The 24,723-nt window shown below is 55.7% G+C and overlaps 8 protein-coding genes across 8 annotated transcripts; 3 read left to right on the top strand and 5 right to left on the bottom strand.

The window, feature by feature from the left end:
- Window positions 1–293: 293 nt before the first annotated feature.
- INS49_012653 (uncharacterized protein) lies at window positions 294–3,427 on the bottom strand (the record flags this gene model as incomplete). Its single annotated transcript, XM_043173356.1, has 3 exons — window positions 294–1,844; window positions 3,171–3,306; window positions 3,381–3,427. The coding sequence occupies 3 exons, from the start codon at window positions 3,425–3,427 to the stop codon at window positions 294–296; spliced, it is 1,734 nt and encodes a 577-aa protein (XP_043022653.1).
- Window positions 3,428–5,057: 1,630 nt separating this feature from the next.
- Window positions 5,058–5,614, bottom strand: INS49_012652 (uncharacterized protein; the record flags this gene model as incomplete). Its single annotated transcript, XM_043173355.1, has 2 exons — window positions 5,058–5,531; window positions 5,582–5,614. The coding sequence occupies 2 exons, from the start codon at window positions 5,612–5,614 to the stop codon at window positions 5,058–5,060; spliced, it is 507 nt and encodes a 168-aa protein (XP_043022652.1).
- Window positions 5,615–7,126: 1,512 nt separating this feature from the next.
- Window positions 7,127–9,103, bottom strand: INS49_012651 (uncharacterized protein; the record flags this gene model as incomplete). The annotated part of the gene is made up of 1 exon (XM_043173354.1): window positions 7,127–9,103. One exon carries the CDS (start codon window positions 9,101–9,103, stop codon window positions 7,127–7,129), a length of 1,977 nt encoding a protein of 658 aa, XP_043022651.1.
- Window positions 9,104–10,237: 1,134 nt separating this feature from the next.
- On the top strand, window positions 10,238–10,939 carry INS49_012650 (uncharacterized protein; the record flags this gene model as incomplete). The annotated part of the gene is made up of 2 exons (XM_043173353.1): window positions 10,238–10,575; window positions 10,642–10,939. 2 exons carry the CDS (start codon window positions 10,238–10,240, stop codon window positions 10,937–10,939), a joined length of 636 nt encoding a protein of 211 aa, XP_043022650.1.
- Window positions 10,940–12,909: 1,970 nt separating this feature from the next.
- Window positions 12,910–13,521, top strand: INS49_012649 (uncharacterized protein; the record flags this gene model as incomplete). Its single annotated transcript, XM_043173352.1, has 2 exons — window positions 12,910–13,115; window positions 13,212–13,521. 2 exons carry the CDS (start codon window positions 12,910–12,912, stop codon window positions 13,519–13,521), a joined length of 516 nt encoding a protein of 171 aa, XP_043022649.1.
- Window positions 13,522–14,722: 1,201 nt separating this feature from the next.
- On the bottom strand, window positions 14,723–16,594 carry INS49_012648 (uncharacterized protein; the record flags this gene model as incomplete). Its single annotated transcript, XM_043173351.1, has 1 exon — window positions 14,723–16,594. The coding sequence occupies one exon, from the start codon at window positions 16,592–16,594 to the stop codon at window positions 14,723–14,725; it is 1,872 nt and encodes a 623-aa protein (XP_043022648.1).
- Window positions 16,595–20,602: 4,008 nt separating this feature from the next.
- Window positions 20,603–21,358, top strand: INS49_012647 (uncharacterized protein; the record flags this gene model as incomplete). The annotated part of the gene is made up of 1 exon (XM_043173350.1): window positions 20,603–21,358. One exon carries the CDS (start codon window positions 20,603–20,605, stop codon window positions 21,356–21,358), a length of 756 nt encoding a protein of 251 aa, XP_043022647.1.
- A 2,237-nt stretch (window positions 21,359–23,595) lies between these two features.
- Window positions 23,596–24,372, bottom strand: INS49_012646 (uncharacterized protein; the record flags this gene model as incomplete). The annotated part of the gene is made up of 1 exon (XM_043173349.1): window positions 23,596–24,372. The coding sequence occupies one exon, from the start codon at window positions 24,370–24,372 to the stop codon at window positions 23,596–23,598; it is 777 nt and encodes a 258-aa protein (XP_043022646.1).
- Window positions 24,373–24,723: the final 351 nt, after the last annotated feature.

Here is a 24,723-nt window from a genome sequence, read left to right as displayed (position 1 = left end):
TAGGGACGTTACTCGACAGGGTTGCGTGTCGATAGGGTGAGTCAGGTATTATGTGTGTTCAGATTCATCAAAGATCGAGAGTAAGAGAGGTGATTTTAAGAGGGAAATTGGGTATTCTGGAGATCCTGTCCATGCGATCTCGGGTTCTCAAATGGACAGGAAAGCAAGGAAAATTTCATCAACATCGCGGAATGGTATCTCTGATCTCGAGGGAGAAGTTACCACGACTTGGTGGGACATCGCAACTCTTCCTCACAAACACCTAGGAAAAGACGGCAAAGGCGCGAGGCCGCTTATTTGCTGGCCTCCGTAGCGGCCTCCGTAGCGGCCTCCGTAGCGGCCTCCTTGCTGCTATCCTTGGTGGCGTCCTTAGAGGCGTCCTTGTGGGCGTCCTTGTTCGCGATCTTGGCCTTGATCTTGCCAAAGAACCCGCTGATCCTGTTCTTCCTCTTCTGCTCCGAGGTGGCCGAGGTGGGGGTTGCGGAATCCGTAGGCTTCGTGTCCTTGTTCTTGACGGGGGTCGCGGGGGCATCAGAGCCGTTGGCGGTGGTGCCATTGCTGGCTCCGTTGCCGGTAGGCTCGCTGACCTTGGGCACGTCCGCTGCAGCCGCTGGCGGCTCGACGACCTTAGGCTCCTCAGTGGTGGTCTTCGTTGCCTCCTCCGTAGCCTTGGCTGGCTCAGACTTGGAGCCCTCGGCAGACTCGGCAGGCTTGACCTCCTTGAGAAGCTCGGCCTCGACGGCCTTCTTGTCCTCAACAGCGGCTGTGTTGGCGGCGGCCTCGGGGTTCTTGCCAGCCTCGACTATCGAGTCCTTGACCTCAGACGGGACCTCAGGAGACACCGTCTCGATCGTCTTCTCCGCGCCAGTCGCGTTGATGGTCTCCTGCACGGAGTTGGGCAGCTGCTGCTTGACAGAGTCTGGCAGGTTTTGGGCGGCGATAGGGGCAGCTGTCTCTATGGCCTTGTCCTTGGTGGCGACGGCGGTGGCGACGGCAGCAGCGCTGACACCTGCAGCGGTGGCCGCAGCAGTCTCGAGCAGCGTCTTGTCATTCTCGGACTTCTCGGTTCCCTTGCCGGCGGTGCCCTCAGATGTCGTTGGGGCCTCGGGGACCTTTTCCTTCAGCTCCTCCTCCACCTGCTCCTTTTCCTTAACCTCGTCGGCGATACCGCTGGCTTCTGGGTCGACGCCGGCCTTGTCTTGGCTCTCCTTGACGACCTCAGGGACCTTGGGCTCCTTTGGCACTTCCGCGGCCAGAGCTGCTGTCGTCGAGTCGGCGCTGACAGAGTTGATGTGTGGGTTCCCGGTGCCAATTGGCAGGCTCGACTCGGGGATCATTGTGCCGGAAACTGGGGGCACGCTGAGGTCCTTCGAGTCGACGCCAGGGAGGGCGTCACTCTTCTCGTAGGACTCGGCATCAAGCTTGACGTTTGAGTTTACATCGGCAGTCTTGATGTCGTTGGGGATCGGCTCGCCGGGCGCCAACTTGATAGGGTTGAGGCCACCAGCAGCAGCAGGGAGAGGGTTGACGCCGATGGACTTGTTAAGCTCATCGGCAGGCGTCTCGGGGAAGGAGCCGGGCAGGTCGGAGGGCTTTGCATCTGCGTTCTCGGCTTTGGTCTCGGTCTTCTCCGTCTCGGGCTGAGCGTTGATGTCCTTCTCCAGGGGGACATCCTTGGCCAATTGAGCCGTGGTGGAATCTGCGTTGACGGAGTTCATGATGGCGGCAGTGGCAGGCAGGCTTGCTAAGAGGGCCTCAGGGGTGAGGACGTTGTTCTCGTTGCCGCTTTCGTCCTTTTCCTTGGGATCTGTTGGATTGGAGGTCCAGGTGCCGTCGACAACAAACTGGAGAGGGGTACGGACGTCAGTGAATCAGCAGGATAAGAGAGAGGCTAGGCGAGGTGACACGATGTGTCTGGTATCAAACAAGAAGTGATACGGAAGAGGCAGCAGAGGGCAGGACTGGGCACATGAAGGGGGGACGAGGCTGATAAGTACCACGATGGTGACAGCGCAGCGTGGTACATGTACATGGGCGCGGGCAGGCCGCCCGCAAATGACATTTGCAAGAAGCAAGGGTCGACGTGGGAGATTGCTCCCCACCGGGCCCGAAGAAAACGAGGGGCAGGTCACGGGGCTCGAAACAAAAGGTACTACCAGGGCAGGTAGCTAGCTTGTCTCTTGTTGCGCGGCGGCGACAAGCTCTGGATTGCTTCGAACCAGGCGTACACCGCTGCCGCGCGAGGCAGTTTGTGTTCGCGATGTCGTATTCCGCAGCCCAAGCCTGAACACCCATGCGCCGGCCTTCCCAAAGACGAATAGCATTGCGTCATAGGCCGGCCGGGGCAGCGAAGGAATTGGGGGATGGATGGGTGGGTAACTGCATGAATGGACGGACGGCTGGATGGCTGGGATGGGAAGCAGCACTCGCCAGCTTCCTTGGGCTCTCGCGCGCGACAAGAAGTGGATTGATTTCCCACAGATTTGAAGGGCAGGGCCAGGGGAAGGGGAAGAGGTGATTTTGAGCCGCAGGATGCGACCACGAGGTCACGAGTCTAAGACGACCGTGGCCTGCGAGCGAATCGACAATGCGAGTCGAGGACTGATAGCTGGGGATTCTCCCACTGCTCGCTGCCCGCGGTTGGTTGGCCCTGGTCCATGTCCGCTCATACATGACCATTGTATGTACAGGGCCATGTCGATATCGGGAAGAAAGTCCCCTTGTGCAAAGCTGCAAGCCGCAAGCCGCAAAGTTGCTTTCCCCGGGACCCGCGAAAAGCGCCCCCTCACCGCCCGAGAGCTTCCTTCACCTTGTTGAGCTTCAAATAGGGTGGTCGTGTGTGCGCGCAAGATTGCCAATTGAACGCGGGGCAGCCGGTCCGGTGACATCCTCAGCCATGTCCATCTCTTTCGAGGACATTGCAGGAGTCGCCATCAGTCGTATCGCACGCCATCGCAAATGCGGTGCAATCAATGCAATGCTCACAGCTACACAGGCACGTACGCATGCGCGCACATGCACAGAACCACCCATTGTGCGCTCGTCTCGGTGTGTCGCAGACCCGAGTCTCATGGCGGCGCCAACCGACGAATTGATGGGAAATGTGTGGAATGTTGCAGGCATGGAGGGAAAAGACACGACGAAACGAGACAAGACTTGTGTGTACCGACCTTGTAGTATATCCTCTCGGAGGTGTCGGGAAGCTCGACGCTCTTCTCGAATTTGTCGCCGACCTTTTCCATCTGCTCGCTCTTGCTCCAGTTATCGAAGGTCCCTGTCACGTAGACCTCGTCGCCGGGGTGCGGCCTGTGATGCAGAAAGGCGGACGAGTTAGCCTAGACGCCCACAATCCAGTTTGCGCAATTTGCACTGTTGAGAACCAGCCCGAGGTGGGTGGTGGTCGTGTCGTCTGCCGAGCAGCTGCCATTGCGATTCATGCTCGTGGGCGGGAGATGCGACGGGCTCCATGGGCCACGATCGCCGTCGTCGTGCGCATTCGGAGCAATCGTCTCGTTGGGGAGCCGCGCATGGCGGGGCTCCCTCGAGCAACGGCATGGCCGCGGCGAGCCTGTGGAAGAGGTGGATGGATCGGTGATGGCGCTTGCGCTGGCAGATTATGGAGCCCCCAAGAGTGGGGTGCGTGAAGCATGTTGACGTACCATTTGAAAGTGTAGGAAACCATCTTCGATTAGCGATACTTAATTCGGTCTTGAGAGAGGACGGGAAGAGAGAGATATGCGCTCGAAGGAGGAAGAATTATTCGAGGCTTGAGGCGGGATTCGAGAGCCGGCAGGTGAGAGCAATAGATGCAAGAGAGCTCGGTCGGGTTGGCTGGGAGGGTCAATTGAAGGAAGTTGGATATTCCCAGAGGGCGATCGATATGATTGTGGTTTGATGATTACTGGGCCTGGGCCGTCGCTGCAACGGGGCGGGGCTGGAATTGCACAAGAGTACGGTCGACACGGTCGATGAGAGGTGAGATTTCTGCTGGGGACGATGACCTCGGAGGCAAGAGGCTCGAATTCTCGGAGCGGGCAAGCTGGAGAAAGTGTTGAAGAGTAGGAAACAAGTTGGAGCTAGGAAGGCCCTGGTTCCTGGTCTTCGATCATCAAGGCGGGCAGTGACAGGTTGTGGTGTGTGGCTCACTCCCACCAGCAGCAGTAGCGGATTCAGAAGCTTCCTCCTGGGTACCTGGGTTTCGTACCTGGGCCTGGGAGAGCTGTTTCCAGGGCGCACTGGCCGGGAGGCGGTCTTATCTTTGGCAAAACCGGAGGCTGGTTAGCGGGCCACTGCTCCCACCCAGGTGCATGATACACCCGGTACCTACAGGGGCCTAAATGGGCACGTCAGAAAAAAAGAGCTCTCGCATAGCTACCCTGGTCACCCACCCGCTGCAGTCGATATCTTCTGCTGCGCTGTCCAAGTCGACTGTGGAATAGATGGAGGCGACGCTTTCAATCGAGCGAGCCCAGCCCCATTGTACATCAGACCTGCAGACAGGTTCAGCTTCGAGTTCAGGGCTCAAAATTCCCGCACGATCCGACCAAGACATGCACCACGAGGGGCATACGCAAGCGGTGGCCGATCACTGCCCCTCACCCTGCCGCTCCGCTGCACACAGAACCACAATCGACTGCTCACAGCTGGAGGATCATCGCCGTAAGCTAAGCTTAGCTCACCTAGCTTACTCTTTCTCCGAAATTCCAGGCCAGGATTGTCTCGGCCTGGGCTTGCCTTTTGCTGGCCCGTCCTCCGCCTGCTCCGGATTCCGTCTTCTCGCCTATCCGTATCCGTCTCCGTACCTTGCTCACCATGTACTAGTCCTCGTGTTTCGACATCGAGCCAACAAACCTTCACAATCAGCACTTTGCCCGTTCGGGCCTCTGCCGGCTCTCAAATATTTTTTTCTTCATTTTACCCGAGATTCGATTTCGTTGACATTACTATTCCTCAGTTGGTTCGCCATGGGGCCATCCTGCCTAACAGATTCCAGAACATTCGCCTGAACAGATCCCGAAACGCCGCGTCAAGTCGTCCCAGAGCAAGACCAAACCCGCTTATGCCGCAGTCTCATTGTCCAGCGCCCCGTATGGCTGCTGGTTGCCAGCCCCGTCCTGCCGCTCGCCGGTCCCAGGCGCCCCGCGGGTCTGCTTCAGACGCAGGTCCTGCTCCGCCACCCGGCCGGGGTCCTCCTTCAAGCCCGGCTCGACATTGAACTTGGCCGGCCGTCCCGTCATCTCCGGGTCCTCGGTGATGTTCTTCCCGTGTGGCCCGCCCGAGGTACTGGTGTACTGGTTGTTGACGTACGTGGGCGCCGTGCTTGCTGCTGCTGCACCGCCTGACGCGGATGTGTTGGTTGACGACGTGCCCTGGACCTTGGCGCCGGCGTTGCTGCCGGTGGTGTTTCCCGAGTCGTTGATATTGCGGTTGTTGGCAAACTCGCCGCCCTTCTGTGCCGACTCGGCTGCGAGCGAGCCAGAGACGTTGCCTGCACCTTCTTGTGTCACGGGTGCCTTGTCGCCAAGGGTGACCTGGATACGTCAGACATTGGCCCTCCTAACGGGAAGCTGATTAAACTAACCTTGGTGCCTTCGCTGGGTGCCTTTCCAACCATTTTGGATGTGCATGCGTGTCTAAAATCGCTGAGCGGTACTGGTCTATTGATAGTGGGTGATTGATCAAGACGAAGTACAAATCGCAACGTTAATGTGTAGATGAAGTTGATTCAAGAGAACAAACAGCTCGGATCGCCTCATTCTTGCTATTATATACAGCACGAAATCATTCCGCAATGGCTGAGCTTCAGCTTGGTGATGGCGTCAGAGGTGATGTAATGAGCCTCTAAGTGTCTATATTCGCCTGGTGAGGTTGACTTGATGTAATATTGTGGGCCGCTTGGGGATGCCATCCATTTCTCACTCGTCGAGGCTGGCATCACAGCGGCGAAACAATTGCTTACTCCAACTACCTAGGTACCTAGGTAGTGAACAGGCTCTGTGACACGACAAGCGGAGGCTGCTCTATGCAGCTTTGCGCGGTGGACCGGAGCTTTTGGTCCGTTGCCTTGGCACCCAGGTTGGGCAGTTTTCATCCAGTTCCTAGATGGCAGCGGCACTTCCACGGCGTCCGACACGTTCAACCTGGCGTCCGACCTGGCCGGGACGTGCCTTGGGTTCTCGGGCGCGACTGCGTGCGGCAGCGCTCCCCCGTCGTCGTCCTCGGTCGTGAGCTCCACGCTGTCCACAGTGTCCGTGCTGTCCAGCATCTCCAAAAGGCGAGTCTGAAGGTGGCCTTATATCCAAAAAAACTGCGTTGAGGTTACAAGTGCGACCTTCTTTCCCAGTTAGCCAACGAACCAAGTAGAGTAAGTAAGTGGAGAATCAAGACATGTTGTGAAGCATATATCCATGAAGACAGCAGTCTTTGAACTGAGTTCCCCTTTTCCACTCACCCATAAAAAATACAAGTCTCCGGATCCGCCATCTCCGTAAATGATATTACGTCTTTAGTGATCATCTCGCCTTCTCGACGGCGAATGTTGATGTGAAACAAGCAACTCGGAAACCACACAGGTCACACAAGCTGCAGATTGTCTTCCGACCGACAGACTAACTTACAGGGAGGTGGTCCTCATGAAGGTAGACCAGAGAACGGTGGCGACTAAGCCGATCCCGAGGTTCTGTTCACTAAGTGAGTTCTCCCAGAGAAAAAGTGTGGAAAGAAGGCATCGTGGCCAAACTGTCATGCCTCAATCATACTGAGCTGCATTTCCAAGGTGGTAAGATGTATTCATTCCAGATATACAGTATCAAGAACACCGAATCATACCTATTGGCTGACCACCAATGAAAAGGAAAAGGCCATGGGTAGACGCCCTTGCTATGTCTGTTTCATAGCCTATTGCATCTTCTATGCCAGTATACTTCGTCTACCGCCGAGCATATCTCACCTGCCGTGGACTGACACGACGTCTGATTCTAGGCTGTAGAGCCGTGACCATCTGCGCCTGTCTCATTCTGAGAATGTCGCGCCAGGCGAGCGATGGCCCCCACTTCTCTTCATCGTCCTTGCTCCCTTCAAGACGATGGTCCGAGGGCATCGCAGTGGAACCTCTTCGGAGCGTGAACTAGTTGCCTCTCTTGCCACCAGTGCTCATCAAGGTGATTTTCTGTTTCTGTTTCTTTTTCTTCTTGCCTCCACTGTTGCCCCCGGACGTCCCCTCTGGCGTTGCGTTCTCCACGCCCAATGCCTCCATCTGAACAGCCACCTCTGCTGCTCCAAGTGAGTCCAGGAACTGTTCGTTCTTGAGCCATCCATCATCCACATCTGCTGCTGGCTCGGTCGGGCCTGCTGTGGGAGAGGGTGGGATGGCCGGTGTGCCCCATATTGTCCTCTGCGTTGAGGGACTGGTGGACATTGACGCGAGCGGGGTGAAGCCATGTCGAGGGTTAGGAGGTGTCGTACTTGCTGTGCCAAGTGGTTGGAAATCGTCCATATTCAGGCGATCAGAGTTTCCCTCGTCGCTATAACGCATGGTGAAGCTCTCGTCCACAGCGCTTAGGACGGTCCTGCCCGGTCCGCGACGATATGCAGCAGACTCCAGGCGTTCTGCCTGAAGACGTTCACGTTCTTCTTGTGCCTCCTTGTCACGATTACGCTTCCGCCGCCGCTCGATCTCATCTTTGAAGTTATCCAGAACCTCGTTTGGGACAATATCGGTCCAGTCACACTCCAGGAAGGAAATGAGACATCCACGCGGAATGTGGCCGAGGTACTTTGCGCGCTTTCGTAGTGCGTCGTCAAGCGTGTTGCCCGTCGAAATGTGCTCGACCCTCGGCAAAAGCGTGGACGGAAACTGTGAGAACGAGCCATACTTTGTCTTGAGAATCCGAATATCCAAAGGCGAGAGGTAGAGATGCGGAGGCGATGTGTAGAAGTAGAACTCGTGCTCCGACTGTGCTTGCTTGCTGGAGCTTGAAGTCTTAGACGCTTCCGCTATGGCGACTTCAACTTCTCCGAGGTCCTTGACTTTGTCCTTGGCAGCTTCGATCGCCTTGACTGCTCGCTGCGTCCACTCACCGTCCTCGTTGAAAAGCAGCTCGTCCTCTTTCTCTTGCTTGGTCAGTTGTTCGATCTCGTTGTTATATTGCTCCGTCATGTAGTCGGTTGTGCCACGCATGATGCGAGCATAATCCAGAACGTTTGCTGCGAAGTGCCAAGGGATCTCGTCCCCGGAGCTCAGGACCTCTGCCCCGCCTTCCTTGGGTAATGCGAGCGTTGACTTATCATATCGCATCATGAGTCGGAGAACGACATCGTCACCGGGCCGCGGCAGAGGGCTTTCCTGGCCCGCATAGAAGCGCACTGGGCGTACTTCAGACACTTGTACACTGTCGTCGCAAATGGGACACTTCCTCCACCTTGCCTTCTTCTCATGCGCGCTGGCTTCCTCGCTGGAGGTCGAATGCATAAATCGAATCAGACAGGGCAAGCAGAATATATGGCCGCATGTTGCCATCCGAGGCGCCACAGGCTCAGAGAGGCAGATCGGGCATGATGCGGCCTGTGACTCGGCAGAAGCCAAGACCTGGAGCACATCGGCCCAGTCGAGATGCTCGTCCGCATCAACAGCCTGCTTCGAGTAGTTTCCCTTGGGCGAGACAATAAAGCGGTAGTTGGCATGCACATAGCGGGCCTTATCGGCGGTGTGGTACCCGGACCCCGGACCCCAGGTCGGATTGCGGCGATAGTTCCGATTGTAGGACGTGTGGTGGTTCTCGAAGCGGGGCCGGGGCGAGGAATAGTTCAGCAAATGGGTGATGGAGGTCTGGCCACGGCGACTGGAGGCGTTGCGGATCGCCCTTATCTCGTCCATCTCGTCCTCGTCCTCCCTGTATGAGCCGGCTCTTTTCTGGTTCCTATGCTGTTTACGCTGCCCCTGTCCCTTCCTGGGCGCGGCGATTTGGATTGACTGACTGCTCTGGGAGGGACGACGGTTGGAGTCGAAACTCGACGGTGCAGCCGGGGAGAAGGGAGGGGCGGCGTGGGCGGCGGAGGGTTGAGTCGATGAGGACTTGCCGCCAATGTTGGATGAATTCGACATGTTCCGAACAAGAATCTGAACGGTGTCTTGACCACAAAAGGGACAGAGAAAACCAAGGGCTCTGAAACAGCTGCTTCGACCGGAATAATGATGACTGTGAGGGCAACTGCCTCGCGGTTGATTGATCTGGGATGCGGACGAGACGGCGAGGGGCAATGGGGTGACGTCGAACGCGCTGGCTTGCTGCTGGATGCAATCAAATTGGACGTGATGATTGCAAAACCATCCTATCGGCAGGAAGTATCAATGAATCGCTTGATCACAGATGGAGACGAGAAGGTCTACCTGGGTAGTAGACCTGACCTTTGGATCCCGAGGGAACCTCCGCGTGGTTGGAGAAGACGGAACGGATGGCGAGAGTCATCCGGTGGATGCTGTCGGCGGGGCAAAGTCGACGCCCCAGGGACCTGCTCTCCCTCGATTAGTCATTGCCTGGGTTCGGTGTTAGTCTGTTGCGAAACCACGATGCTAGACCAACGAGTCTGGTAGGCTGGTAGCTAACTCCGTTCTCAGGTGACAGGAACAGGAAATAACAACCCATCATAACGCGTATCGGGGTCCCGGTTTGCACGAGTGCTTGTAGATAGATGATTGAAACACAGTCACCGAGGCTGTGACACCACCACCCGCGTGCTTCCAGTCAGTGTCTGTTTGACTGGTAGTCGCTCTCTACCAGGGCTGCTGGGCACTGCGGTACTCCAATGCCCCCAATACCCAATGGTATTGGAGACAAGAGTTGAACCCCTTTCTGTCCAGTCTTTACTGCCTTCTTGAGGACACCTGGGTAAGCTCTTCATGAGAACCAGTGGCTCTTCGGACTCTACCCCTAGCCAACGGTCACTCGAATCCGCCAGCTGCCGGGAGCGGGTCCCGCGACCAGAACAGCCGGACGTGTCAAGACGCGCGCCCACTGGCTCACTGCGGGCATCCACTCAAAGCCACGCCGGCTTTTCCATGTGGCTGCTACCTCCCACCCAGGCATATAGACGACACGAGTAAATAGCCTCAGCCTTTTTCTCGAGATCCTTGGCACCGTGTATTTTCAGCCTTATTGCATCATTAATATTACCACAATATTCCAGAAGGCTTCACATAGAACTACCTAGGTAGCTTCAGCCCACAGCCTTTCCAGCGATGGACCAGCCCGGCGAGCAACAGCCCCTCCTCCACAGCCAGAGCGGCCTGGACCGGCAAGACAGCCCAGAAGAGGCCAGCACATATGCCAGGCGGAAGGAAAGATGTCGGGGCCTGCTCGTGTCCAAGCAGAAGCACTACCTGGTGCTGGCCCTGGTCGCCCTCGACGTCTCGTGCCTGCTCGCCGACATCTTCATCACCCTGATCGACTGCGACAGCAGGATCAAGAACGACGCATGGGTCCCTGCCGTCCACGAGGCCCTGGAGGACGCCGGCCTCGTCTTCTCGTGCCTCTTCCTGGCCGAGCTGATCTTGAGCCTGTGGGCCTTTGGCCTTGAGTGAGTGCTGCCTTGCTGTCCGCCTATATATACATCCTGAGTGAGCTCTACTTAATCTCGGGCCAGGTTTCTCCATTCATGGTTTCACATATTTGATGCTACGGTCATCGTCGCCAGTTTCCTCGTCGATGTACTGACTCGTGGTGTTGTCGAGGAGGTCGCCTCACTTATCATTATCCTGCGTCTGTGGCGTTTTGTGAAAATTATCGAGGAGCTGAGCGTCGCAAGTTCTGAGCGGATGGAAGACCTCGAGACGAAGGTTGAGCGGCTTGAGGAGGAGAATACTAATCTGAGGAACAAGCTCAAGAAGCTCGAACCCACAGGTGAGAGTGAGCGTGAGTCCGGAGGCAACGACGGTGCTTGAGTGAGTGTGTGGTGCAACCATTATGGGAGGTTGTCCTTGGGAGGTTGTCCTTGGGAGGTTGTCCTTGGGAGGTTGTCCTTGGGAGGTTGTCCTTGGGAGGTTGTCCTTGGGAGGTTGTCCTTGGGAGGTTGTCCTTGGGAGGTTGTCCTTCGGCCCCGTCGATGGCCATCCTTCCCGGAGTGTTTACCGTCTGGGCCTCAACTTGGGCTTCTACGGCCATGTACATTCTGTTGGGTTCCCAGGCGCCCATGTGTGACTTGATCAGCACGGCCAACTGTCGACGTGTACGGGATAGAGCCTGTTGTATATGCACATGGTGGGGTGGACTGTCAATTTACATGGAACAAAACGCCTTTGCTCAGGTAGTCCTGCCTCGAGCCCTTCCAACACACTGGGATATCTAGAGTGCATGCTCAGAGCTTTGGGGTCCCGACGAATCGTCAAAGGAAATGTAGCTGCAGTGGCATCTATAAAACACGGCATATCACCACACCACCAGAGGCCAGAACTCGAGTCGGAGACTGTCCAACACGAGCGTGGAGGCAAACTCGCATGCGCTACGATCTCGTATCCGCACCTGCGTTGTCCGGCAGCACAGCCGCACACATGCCAGCCATCTGCGTCCTTTTTCGCAGCAGATCATCCACTTACAGCAACACCGTCTCGGACAATGGCTATTCTGGGAGCACGATTGGGGAGCGTAGGTCGCAAATCAGGGAAAAAAAGGTCATCAAGTCCGACAAAATGGATGGCTCAGTACCAAGGCTCGATCTGGGAAATATTACTTGTCGCGCATGATGAAGTCCCATTCAGCAGGGGTGCTTTCATTACCGCCATTTCCCTTCTGCAGCGGGGCCGACCGTCCGATAGCTGCATGCCACCCTCCGTTCCAGACCAGCTGCAGCTCCAGAAAAGTCTAAATAGAGCTATGGCTTGCAGGGGGGTCCCAGAGTCATGCCAGGTATTCACCACGTCAAGAGCTCGCAAAAAGAGGTAAATAAAACCTGCCAGACTGCAGGACGGAGTCATTGTGGAAGAAACAAATCCACAAAAGGGTGTCCCAAAGGAGTTTATTCCACAGAAGGTTATTTCATGAGGTTAATCCCGCAGAATACCTGTGTTGGTCAGGCTACATTCAGGTGTTTGGGATCCTGGCGAGATTGTACACGGCAACGGCTGAGCAGGAGGACCATGCCGGATTGCCCAGCCAACACATACCTCCTACCCCGTAGTCTTGGTGCCTAGGTAGGAAAAGAGATCCCGGGACGCGTCTCCTCCACTCCCAGCGAATCATGGCCGCTCCCCAACCAGAAGAGTCTCGTGCAACACGCTCATCTGCTTTCCCCCTTGAGCAGGGAAGCACAGCAGATGAGGCCATCATCAATGTCTTGCAAGCCCCCCGGCCGCCCGGACCCCAGTCCCCATAGACAACCCCATGCCCGGTGGCTTCATCCTCCTTGGCCTTTGCTGCCTCTGGCCTAGTTCGTATTTCCCAGGCCCTGCACCATTGGCCGGTCCGAGTGGATCGCTGGTCGGCCGGGGACTTTCTCTCCTTCTTCTTGCTTATCCTTGCTGTCCTTCCCCCGGGAACACGACAGGGGGTGGTGGATGGACTCCAGCCCCCCCTGCCCTTGCCTGGACTCAAAGAAGCTTCATTCATATTAGAAGCTTGTCGCGTTGAGGAGCGTTCCTTCCCTTCTCTCCTCCTCCCCCTCCTCCTCCAGCTGTTTCTCAGTCAACAGAATCTCGCAGATCGTGCTTGCCGGTATATACAAGAAGCTCCTTTTGAGTTTATAACCGTGTCTCTCGCTATCCAGTCTCTCGCTTCTCAACAACATTGAACTTCTCGCGTTGTCAACATTCTAGCATCACCCCAGGTTTAATAATTGCATTGTACTGCATAATAATCCCGCTTGCACAATCACAAACATAATTCCCCAAGCCTCAAACCACCCAAGCCAACAGTCAAGATGAAGACCTTCGTCACCCTCGTCGCCCTCCTGGCTCCCGCTGCCGTCGTGGCCCAGACCGCCACCACAACCGCCACATCCTCGTCATCCACCTGCGAAGCCGACTACATCGTTGAGGACTGCCTGACCAGCACACAAGCTCGCCAGGCAGAGTGTGGCAGCCAGGATTACACGTGCCAGTGTGCCGCGTACGAGGCCATCGCGACGTGAGTTCCCCATCCTATCCTTTCTCTTCCTTGCCTCCCATGAGGAGAAGGAAGGAAAAGAATAAATCCCGAACCCCTGGCTAACCTGATCACCAGCTGCTACAACAACTGCCCAAACGACCCCCGCGCGTCCACCGCCCAGGGACAGGTGACTCAGTTCTGCGCCCTGGCCAGCCAGTACGCCTCCACCAACACGGCCTCGGCCACCGGCAGCGCCGCCCGGACGTCGTCCACGGGTTCAGCCACGGCCACGGCCACGGACTCCGAGTCTAGCAGCACCGGCACCTCCACCAGCTCGAGCAGCTCCAGCTCCTCCAGCTCGTCCGCCAACTCGGCCGCCGACCTCGCCATCAGCGCCGGCGGCCTGCTGGCTGCCGTCGCCGGCGTGATGGGTGCCCTGCTGTAGGTGCACTCTAATCGCCTCGATGTCTATGTTGGAGAGAGGGTGTGCGTGTGCGCGCGCACGTGTGGACAAGGTCCGAGCTCTTTGGGCACTCGATACCTTTGAGAGAGTTAGGTACGACGTGATGACGGATGATGTGTGATGGGAAGAAGGCGTTGTGAGGGATCAACTATAATAGCGGAGGGACCGGGTAATTGTTTGCATTGCATTGCACTGCGTGCGTGCATGGCTTGATGTTTGTTCCCGTCACAGCTCTGGAAAGGCCCAATCGTAGCGCGAAGGGCAGGGAGGCAATGCATGCTTAAGATCGGGCAAAGAACGGGAGGAGGATCCCCTCTCCTGGATAACACATTTACCTGAAGTATATAGCCAGTCTCGCTAGTGTCTAATACAATCCAACAGATCCAAACCCTGCACTTCGTCTGTCTTCGAGTATGATTTGACGTCTTGGTCCTGCTCAAGGTTCTTTAAGACAAGCCCACGAGCACGCCCTGAACTGATCTCGCTCAAAAGCCGGAACGGCGTCGTTTAGCTAGGTGCCTAAGGTAAGTCTGCTCCACTATCCAGCACGCTTAGAATCTCTCACCTAGAGCCTAGCAGTCACCTCTTTAGGCCATCGCGTGTCTTTAGGACTGGTGGAGTGGACAAGGTTTGGTGTGGTATCTTGTCTTCAATTCATCTGATCGTGTATAGGGTATGTATGTACAGGGTAACAACAGGTATGTATCAAGGACACACTGTTCCAAGGCCTTTCTCTCTCTTTCCCGTTCCCGTCTGGTGTCCTGTGCAGAAGCTCCGCCCAATTTTCCTTGTCGATAAGTCTATTCATGACGAAGCCAGCCCCTTCAAAAACAACTTCGTCAATCTGACGATCCCAACAACGGGTGAACCCATCGTTGTGTTTTTCTCTATGTCGTGATTATCGCACAATCTGGTGTACACGGATACATTGCGCCCCGAAAAAAGGTAGGCCTTGATGATAGTCACCCATCATCACTTCATTGAGTGAAGAGCAGCTCTGATAGCGAGAGGCAAAGATCTCGGGTTGAGAAAAATATGCTTCAGCTTTGGTACGCAACAAGGTTCGAATCCAAAAAAGAAGAAAAGCGGCAGCGCTGAAACATCCGAGGTATTAAAAGTGTAATCATAACGTAAGCGCTCGTAAAATTCGTAAGTCGAGCAAATGTTCCGCGCCTGTGAATGCTCAAGGCTTGCGTCGCGCAGCGGCTTTGCCTGTCAATGGCGTGACGAAGGTGACGTGCCTATTCTCGTCCTTTGCTCGAGCACCGTTGCTGCTTCCATGCTGCGAGAGATCTTGCACCTCGGGATACTCGATATTGACTTCTGTGACCTCTGTCATAGAGCCGTCATCAGAAGCATCCGAGGACGAGCCATCGTCGGATTCGTCATCTCCACCGTCGTCGCTAACCAAGGACGGCGCGTTGTTACTGGTCGCAGTGTTCGGGCTGTGGTCAACATCCATCATGTTGGCATCATCGAAGCCAGAGTCATCGTCGTCGTTGATGGGAGCACTCGGAAGCAGCTTCGATGCTGTCGAAGTGAAAGCGAGATGCGGAGACCGCCCCTTACTGCTAGGTGGGCGCGGCCCAGCGGAAGGCGGAAGGACAGCTCGCGCGGGGACACGCATGACAGGCGCAGGAATGCGAGCTCCAGCCGTCGACACCTTGTTCACAGCCGGATGGTCCGCGTCCGGGGACATGAAACGTTCTCCATCATCGGACTCCTCGTCACCTGAGAGATAGTCATCGAGGTCCACCTTGCTCTTAGCATCCTCCACGTGCTTTTTGAGATCGCCCTGGAAGTCTCGTTTTTGAAGTAATTCGGAGAGGAAGGGGGTCCCAGGTACAGCAGCGAAACTCTTCAGCGGCTTTCCATCGGCCTTCACAGAAGGACTTGAGGACATAGCACCAGGTGTCTTGGGGGTAGCACCGTGGTGGAAGAGCTTGAGCGACTCGTTGATGCGCTTGAGAAGTGCCGCGTAGGCATTTTGCTCAACCGTTGCGTCTGTTCGTGCAAGAGGATGAACAATGCCCGGTGCAGGAGCGCTGGGAGGCTTTTCTTCGCTGGCAGTGGCAGTGTTGGTTGTGCTGGGGTTGGTACTGCTGGTGCTCTCACTGACGCTGATGGGTTGGCCGCAGTCAACAGCAGCCTCCTCGTGAGACTTGTACTCCTTCCGATGAGCTATTCGGCAGTGGTTGATGAAGCCTTGGGTGCTACTAAAATTGTCCCTATGACATGAGTTGCACACGAGTTTGACAACCACGCCGTTGCTCCTCTTGACAATACAAGGAGCCTTTGGTTTCGGTGGCGGGTAAGTGGTAGAAAGCTTCTGGCCGGTCTGTCCGCGAGCGACCCTCTTGCCGATGGTGGTAGCCTCACAAAGACTGTTCCTCGTCGTCCGCCCTTCGGCGGTGTTTCTCGGGACAACAGACAAGCCCTGCCACTCGGGCACCACGTCTCCAAATTTGGGATCTGGGATCAGCCACTTGGCATAGTGACGAGCATAGGGACCATCCGTCACCCCGAAAGGCGGAGCCCACTGTGCAGCAGGCTCTCCGGCCCTACTCTGGACGGCTGATCCCTTGCCTTGCGAAATGTCCAACATCTGTTGTGGGGTGGGACAGGAAGTTGGGTACGGTATGAGGTGACACCGACGCAGCTGCTCCAGGGCGACTTGGCATTTGGCAAGCTCCTGGTTGATGAAGCGCAGCTCCTGGTGCTTCAATAATATCTCTGTGCCAAACTGCTGGTTGATGATGTCAACTACTCGATCAGTGTTCGGCGCGGCTGCTTGTGGAGACTGCGATGCGAAGTACTCTTGACGTGGCATAGCCGGAGTTTCTGGAGGTGTCGCGACGCTGTAGTCAACCTTTGCCCGTTTTGCGCAACCATCATCGGTTCCGTCGTGTGCAGAAGACGCCTTTCTCTTGAGCGAGTTTGGACCCGTGGCAAGGCTGGGTAAGTCTTTGGAGCACATTGTCATGATCTGTTCGGCTTCAGCGAGCCTGTCACCTGCCTTTGCATCACCACTCCAGAAGCGGAACATATCACGCATGGTCTTGCGTTTCCGCGGCCACAGTAGTAACGCGCAAACTCGGGGCGGGCCTCGACACGGCGCGTTGGAGGAAGGGAAAAGGCGTGGCAGTGAACTTCTTTTGTAGTCGCCGAGAGGCGTCTAGGCAGCTGTCGCGCAGGCAAGGCTGACGTAACAAGGGATAGCGGCGCTAGTTGACTAGCGTGCTTCTTGGCTGCAGGCTGGGGTGGTGTGGGTCCGGGCTGGGATGCGTCGGATGGTCGGAGCCCCAAGCGTCTGCGTGCACTGCGTGGCGGGCGCAGTGACGATGATGTGGCCAGTTGCAAAAAAGGCCGACCGAGCCCGATGCGATGCGATGCACTGCGTTGCGTCACACCACAACACAGTCGTCGACGGCGAAGAGAAGAGAGACGCTGTCGCCTGGATGTGAGCAGAGAGAGGGAGGGCCAGCGAGAACTAGTAAAAGCCTCGCGGAATGAGATGAGCTTGCGCGACACAGGCACAAGGCTCAAAAGGAGCGTACGAAATGAACGAGGCGCAAACGAGTTTCGTGCTCTGAAATCGTGTTGTGTCAGTGTTTGACAGGAGGATGTTATTTTTCTTCGTGCTGCGGGCGGTTGTTTGTGACAGGAATTGTTTTGATTTCGGGGGGTTGCGAGGAATGAATGAGAGGTTTGGGGTTGAATACGGGATCAGTTGGGGGGGTGGCAGGGGGGAGACCGGGGTGTGTAAGAGAGATTGGGAGAGGCAAAAGGGGGAAGGGGCGAGAGTGAGTGCGAATGAATGCGTGAGTGAATTGGCAACCCGAGCGGCAGGAAGGAGGCGCGGGCGCGGGTGCGGGTGCGGGTGCAGGCTGCGCCTGACGAGAGTGCTTGGGGTTGGGAGCTCGGATTTGGCCTGGTTGGGTTGGGGACAGACAATCAGGGCGAGGAAGGGAAGGAGGGAAGGGGGTGAAGGAGCTGCTTGCTGCACCTGCACCTGCAAGTGCGCCTGCAAAGCAAATGCAAATGCAAATACTCGTACGGCACGGGAATCAAGATGGCGGGAGAAGGCGGGTGGGTGAATGGGAAAGTGATGTGATTCGGCTTTCTACTCACCCAAGTTGTGTTGCGCTGCCAGAGCTCGAGAGGGCGACACAAACAGACGGGCAGAGCAAGAGTGTATGGTGATGAGGCCTCTGTTCTTCTAGAATCACCACGAGGGCTCCCTCTGGCGGTGCAGGCGGAAGAGGACAGGACAAGGGCCCTCTGGGTCTGGGGTGGCCTCGACGTGGAAGTGGGCGTGGAGGGAGCGTTTGCAGGGTGCAGCAGCAGCGTAGCCGTGTCGCAAACAGAGCTGAGCTGAGCCGAGCTGAGCAGATCCGAGCAGAACAGGTCTCCCCGTGTGTTTGTCGTGCCTTTCTCCGCGCTTTGCTCTGGGTGAGAACGGTCACGGGCGATAGGGATGACAGGAAGGAGGCAAAGAGGCGCCCAGAGTGATACAAGTGTGGAATACGGTTGTTGTTGAATAAAGGAATGGCAAAATTCGCTGCGCAACGCAAACTATTGAAACACAGAGCTTCTGGGTCTGGTTTCCGGGCGAGAAAGTGCTCGAGGATCGAGCGCAAAAGGGCCTGGGGCTGGGGGGTGGGAGGAGGGAAGCTGGGAGATTGGGAGCCGGGAGAATGGGGGGGAGGACGCCCGACGATTGCTGGGTGGGCTCCTTTGCTGGGTAGGGGGTGGTGGGCGGGTGCGTGGATACGCTGATGGTCTACCTAGGTACGTACTGGCCAGACTGGCTGACTGACTGGGGGAGACTACCTGTCTGGGCCAGAAAGTTGGAAGGATGGGGAATGGGATTGAGCGCGGGTGCGACGCCGATTGCGAGACTGGCTCACGAATGTCACGAATGTTGGAGGAAGAGTGGGCTGGAATGAGCGAACGGGTCTCGTCCGGACGACGGGATTGGCTGTGGGACAGCATTAGGTGGATGATGGCTGAGTTGGATCGCTGGCCCCCAGTCCACGCCCCCGTTGGCTCGCTGGCTCGACACCCGGCTGCATCACGACGGGGTGGTGTGGGACTTGGTCTTACATGGCATGGCATGGCATGGCAACCTTGGTCCTTGCGACGGCAACCAACCTAACAAGCAACCAACCTCGGGGGCCCCCAGCTAAGGAGCTAAGGTTGGCCGGGAAGGGCGTCCTTCCTCTTGGTGGCACGCACACGCACACACGCACATACGCTCACGCACCTCCCTCTTTTCGACGTGCCACGAGTCGGCGCAATGCGTATTACAGGCGATAGTATTTAGACGGGGCACCACTAAGCAATATCGAGATCCATGGGCGCTGCGCTCGGAGCCAGAGCAGAGAGACAGGTGGCGTCGTTTTGTGCACTTGGCTTCTTTCTTGTTCTCGGTCTCGCTGTCTCTGTTGGCTGCCAGGAATGCAGCCCGTCCGCATTTTAGCACATTTGTACGAGCCAGACATATATTGTCATATCCCGTACACAGCTGGAGCTGAGCCGAGCCACGTTAGTGCAGGCTCACCCTCCACCTCGCTTTCTCTGGTGATATGATGTGCATCCGACTAAATATAGATGAAAATGATATAGATCAAGCGTCTCCCAATCCTTCCAAGTCGGCCGCATGCCGTTGAGACCTCCCTGCAGAAACGACCTGTACAGTATCACCCTCGATCCCGTCAATGCTAGCGACGATGGCGTTGCAGAGGCTAGCAACCGATTGACGGCCGGATTCAGAGCCGCGACCCATGTACCAAGTCGGGCCCATCCACCGCATAGTGGCTCTGCAACTCGATGATAAGTTTCAGCCGGACTCGTGGGCTAGAGCAGAACCTACTGGGCACATCTCACACGCCCAAGCATCTGCGTGTATGCTTACAAGGCTGCGGGTCTCGCCCTATCAGTCTCGACATGTGTCAGAGACGTCGCAGCCGGCCACATCCTGGCAGACGAAACAGAGGTACTGCGCGGCATCTGTCCGTGCTTTGAGCTCCCCGGCAAGTCATCGACGTTGACGTTGCGCATTTGCCGGTTTACTAAGCTTGACTATTCAAGCGTCTGAGCAGTTTTTCTAGACTTCGGCAGCGACAAAGAGATGGAGACACTGCTACTCAGTGTTGACCGCATCTCACCTCCTGCCAGGCCTTGTCCACTTCAGACCCAGACTTGAGCTGCAGGCTTCCTGCAGCCTGATGTGAGGCTCAGGGGGTCCCTGTCATTGTATCTGGGGTAAAAGGCCCAGGTGTGGGCCCAGCTGGTTCTCGGCTGCAAGTTGAATCTGATAAGAAACATGCCATGACACAGATATCATGGGATTCCAGGGCTAATCATGCGGTATGTGTAGTGAAGATAAGGATCTTGATTGCTCCTAATTGCTTTGTTCATACGAATGCTTACAAGTTCCTTCAAGATGCCTCACTGCCACCTGACCGTGGTCCTGACCTGACAGCCGACTGTTGCAGCATTTTTTTCTGGTGCAACCTAGAGCTGCAATTCAGCACTAGAGAACAAAGAAAGCTGCATGGGTGCCCTTCTAGCATGTGATGTCGCTGCCAGTAGTGCTTCAGTCCTTGATCAGTTCACACCAAACTTCTAAGCAATTATCCAGAGCTATCTGTGCCTTCAGCTAGAACACACCAAATGCTTCATGACAAGTGTGCCTCTTGCCACTGTTGGAACCTATCAAGTTGCACTACTCATGGGGAGAGACTTGAGTAGCTATGCCTGAACAGCTTCCCTTGCAGTCCTGGGTAATGCGTCTCTTATCGATAAACAATTTTCCCCGGGTGCATTTCTCTTCCCGGGGTGGTGGCGACGCGCCCATCACGCGTACATGACTGCAGTAGGCTCCAAGAGAGTTCTGAGCTCAACCTCAACCCTAATCCAGCCAACCATCTCAACCAGGCTGGTTGCCTGCTACGATCCTGACGGCATTGATCGCAGTCAGCCAATGCATGTTCGATCAACGGATTGCCCGTCTGCCCACCTCTCCACCTGCATACCAAGAATCAATCGAATCGTCACGATGCATTCTGCAGCAGCTTCGTCCAGCAGCGCCTCCCCCAGTACCGCCGGCGCCGGCGGCGCAAAGAGACCAGTTTCGGACATCGACGTCCCCGGAACCGAATCATCTCTAACCAAGACCAATTCGAACAAGAGGCAACGTGTTGGACGTTCGAACGCAACCATCCCCAACACACTGCCCATGCAGCCACACCAGGAGCTTCTGCAAGAACTCACGGGGAAATACAGCATCGCCACTACCTCGGTCATAGCCTCCTCCAAGATCAACAAGAAGGTCACCCAAGTCCTCTCTCACCTCGGCCATGTCGATCTTTTCAGCCAGTCTTCCGTCCCGGGGGTAATGATGGTGCACGCAAGGGCCAACGACGCGAACAAGATGGTCACAGCCATGGAGATCGCAAAGAGGCAGATGAACCAGGCGGGCCAGCCCTGGTACCAGTACAACAGGGTATACGAGGTGGCGGACGGACGCGGCTCGAGAGCCAACACCGCCGGCCAGGGAGCAGCCCAGACCATCATCGAGAACACCGTCCTGGAGGGCGTGGATGCGGACGACGACGACGAGGAGGAGGAAGACGCCTTCGAGCCCGTCGAGAACACCTTCGAGCGCGCGATCCGGGAGAAGCCCGCGGAGGAGTCGAAAACGACCTACATGAGCATCTTCCTCTCGCGGGTGCCGATGCCCGAGCTCCAGTCCAAGGCGTACATTACGCTCCAGACGAACGGGGACGAGATTGGCAGGCCGCCTCGCTCATGAAACGGGGGACTTGAGAGTGTTTGGGAGTGCGGGAGCAGGAACATTTTGCATGCCCTGCACGTTGGCCACGGTGTTTACGATGGACTTGGTTCGGACGGTTTCTTGGCTGTGCATCGGACAAAGCAGGTGCTCGCGAGACGGCCTCTCGCGCACCGCAAGGCGTACATAATTGGAAGGAAGGAAAGTTAGGCGTCACGGAACGTTGTCAATTACGGCCTTGATACCCCCATTAGAGAGGTGGAGACAATGTCTAATCTACCAGATATGACCACACTCATGAGATCATGCCTCTGTAAGCCTTTCGGTAACCATTGCACCATGGACATGAACGTTCATTGTTTCTCCACGAGAGTAAGGCGATAATTGGCGGCAATGACCCAAGTCTAAGATGTGCTCCTGGACCGAGACCATGTCTCCCAAAGGGATAGGATTTTTGGGTGATGTAGGCAGACCATTTAAATTTACGTTGAGCAAAACCTCTAGCAGGTTGAACTGCAGTTGTGAGGATCTCCCAGCTCATACTCCCGTCACTGTTCCCCAACCACGTACAAGAGCTCCGATGCTATTGACTAACGTGGTCTGGCACAAGGTCACAGGAGGGCTTCCCCAGAGGAAATACAGCATACGCGAGCCCCTTCAGCCCATGCCCACAGCCTTCTATATCATTCCATTCTGTAGGACCACGCGGCTCTGGGGTGACCCCTTTCATGGTTTCTAATTGAAAGTACAGCTACGCAGGGCGGCATTACATAGTCACATCACCAAAGTTGGCGTAGGAGGGAAAAAGGAAAAGGAAACAAAATAAGAAACAGCCTGTCGATGTGGGCTTTGAGCTGGGTGAGATTGTTTTCAGGAATAATTTGGACTGCTCCTTCTTCGAAAGCATCCCATTCGCATAGGGTGGATAACGGAGTCGAGGCGAGTCTATGGTTCTTGTTTGAGTTACACCTACCTATCTGTGCCCTTTCAGAGTCTTTCTCCCCCATGGCCTTCAATACCTACTTTTCTTTGTTGTCCACAGTGAATGCTAAATGTTGGCCAGTGTTGCCCTCGGAATATCAGACTGGTAGCCCAGCAAAGAACTTGGGTTTAGTTAATGGCATTCACTTTATAGATATGCTTCTGAAGTGTGCGATGAATGTGCTCAGGTGGAGAGATCTGTCCGACAAAGGTAGAAGGAATCAAATGTATATTCTGTATAGAGAGATTATATTTCTTGTAAGTGGCGGTAACTACCGAATAGTTGAATAAAGAGGAATATGTTGGCAAAAATGAGCTGTGCTAAGTACTTTTTGCATCTAAAAATGCCACAGGACTAAGCCCAAACAAGAAATCCGATATGGAAACAGAATGCTAAGTGCTTTACCAAACAGCTGGAGAAAGAAAAGGTTGCTGTCAGAAAACAAGACAAGTAGAAGATGGTACAAGTAATACATTCTCTCAAATCTACGCTTTTGCCCATTGTGTTCATATATGATGGCTCTATTTGATGGATACTAGTGGCCATTGATGTTGTTGAAGGCATATTTTACAGCACTCCTAGCTGGCTTTGGGTAGCAATGACTTCGTCTGCGGAATAGAAAACCTTGTCTTGTAGAGTTGGAAGCATAGATACATTTCCACTTCGTTCCTGTTTCTGTTCTAAAAAAGTCTTCAAGACATATGTATCGGCCAAGCTTTCTTAGGCGCCTTCGCTCCCTGATAACTCGGGAGCCAAACAAGATTTTTTTAAAGCACCCGATTGCCCACATCGTCCATGTCACATCGCGTAATGTTGCATTTGAATGGTGCTGCTTGCGGTAAGCAGCATTTATGAACAGAATAATATGTGTATTGAGGTGTCGCTTTCTACTGAAATCCCATGCGGGCACGTATAGTCGATGAGGCCCGGATTCTCTCGTGTATCTGCTTTCCCAAGTCGAGGGATGATGCCCTTTCCCATGACAATGCGGGACATCAGGCTGAAAGTCGCAGACGCTCTGCCCGCTGCGGTCCTCCAAGATCCTCCTCCCCGGCCCATTTACGGCGAACCAATGCACGCCGACATTACCTCTACCTGTATTCCTTCCCAAAGCTCGCAGGACGATGCTAGTTCATAAGTTTCCGGGTATCGTTGGTAATGCGTGTCTCTCCTGCGCCCAGTGTTTCACTCCCAGTACTCCCTGCCGCCGTGATCGATTCCGAGTGCCCAGGTCAAAACAAAATCCGAAACAGTGTCGTGTCGATAGCCTTTCCGCTCAGAGGTGCCTGCTCCTCTTCGTACCAGATCCTCCAAAGCTATCCTTTGATTGGCCGAGGTTGCCCAGGTCGAAGAACTCGCCGAGGTTGACTTTCCGCTTCGCGCCGGCACCGTGCCCAAGCCGGTTCACTGCTCGAGGTCCGCTGCGTCCTCCGCTGCCGCCATGCCGTGTTGCTCGGGTAGGGTGACGTGAGACGGAGATGGATGGAGGGGCCGAGTTTGACGACGATATCGAGTGGTCGTGCCCTCGGGCATCAGAAAGGCGTAGGTTCGCCAGGTTCAGGGGCGATGGGGCGTCCTGGGGATAAGGGTGAGGTGAGCGGAAGTCGAATGTCTCCTGCGTAGGGACGACAATCTCGGGCTCGTCGACCGTAATCTCCTGAACGACAGGCGTGTCGGGCTCCGTCTGTGGTTGTGTCTCGACGCGTGTGGTCGGGGTTGGTTGGTGTGCTGTTGATGTGCTGTGGGAACGCTGTATCTCGGGAGATGACATGGGCTCCGGCTTTTCTGCGTCATCGTCGCTCTCGATGACCTGTGGCGAGGTGTCTGTTGTGTCTAACCGCTCATTCGCCCAGGCCCTGATCTTCCAACCCTCGCCGTCGCCGAGACCGAGGTGTTCTTTGTCCAAGAACTGCAGCAGATCGTCGAGACACTCCTGGTACCCATCTGAGCGGGCCTTTGCTTGAGCTGTTATGGATGACTTGTACAGCTTTGTGACGGACAGGGCAGCGGTCCGGAAGACATCGAGCATCTGCTCGGGGGCTTCGTTGGCCATCGCTGGTTTTGGTGTGCAAGAAGTGAAGGTCGTGCTCGATTCAAAAGACTGTGTGTGCGTGCTGGCGGTCGGTGCGAGCGTGTGTACGAGGACAGAGTTGGGTAGGAGTCATATGTATGGCCGCTGGAGGGAAGGCGGGGCGTCGCTAGAAGAAGAGCCGCTGCGATGCGGGTCCTCTTCCGTTGGCAGGGTGGTGGTGGATCAGGCCCGAACAGTTCTGGAAACACCCTTACAGTTCCCTGCAGTGGGTCACAATCTGACGCTCAATCTCGACTGTCGCTCAGCGAAGGAGTGGCCTCGTTAGATAGGAGTTGGAAATTGACATGGCCGTGTCCGCTCAGAGAGTGTCTG

Source organism: Diaporthe citri (genome assembly GCF_014595645.1).
Source record: "Diaporthe citri strain NFHF-8-4 chromosome Unknown scaffold_6, whole genome shotgun sequence".
NCBI classification, from domain to species: domain Eukaryota; kingdom Fungi; phylum Ascomycota; class Sordariomycetes; order Diaporthales; family Diaporthaceae; genus Diaporthe; species Diaporthe citri.
Note: the sequence above shows the minus strand (reverse complement) of the source record. Positions and strands in the feature narration are given on the sequence as shown.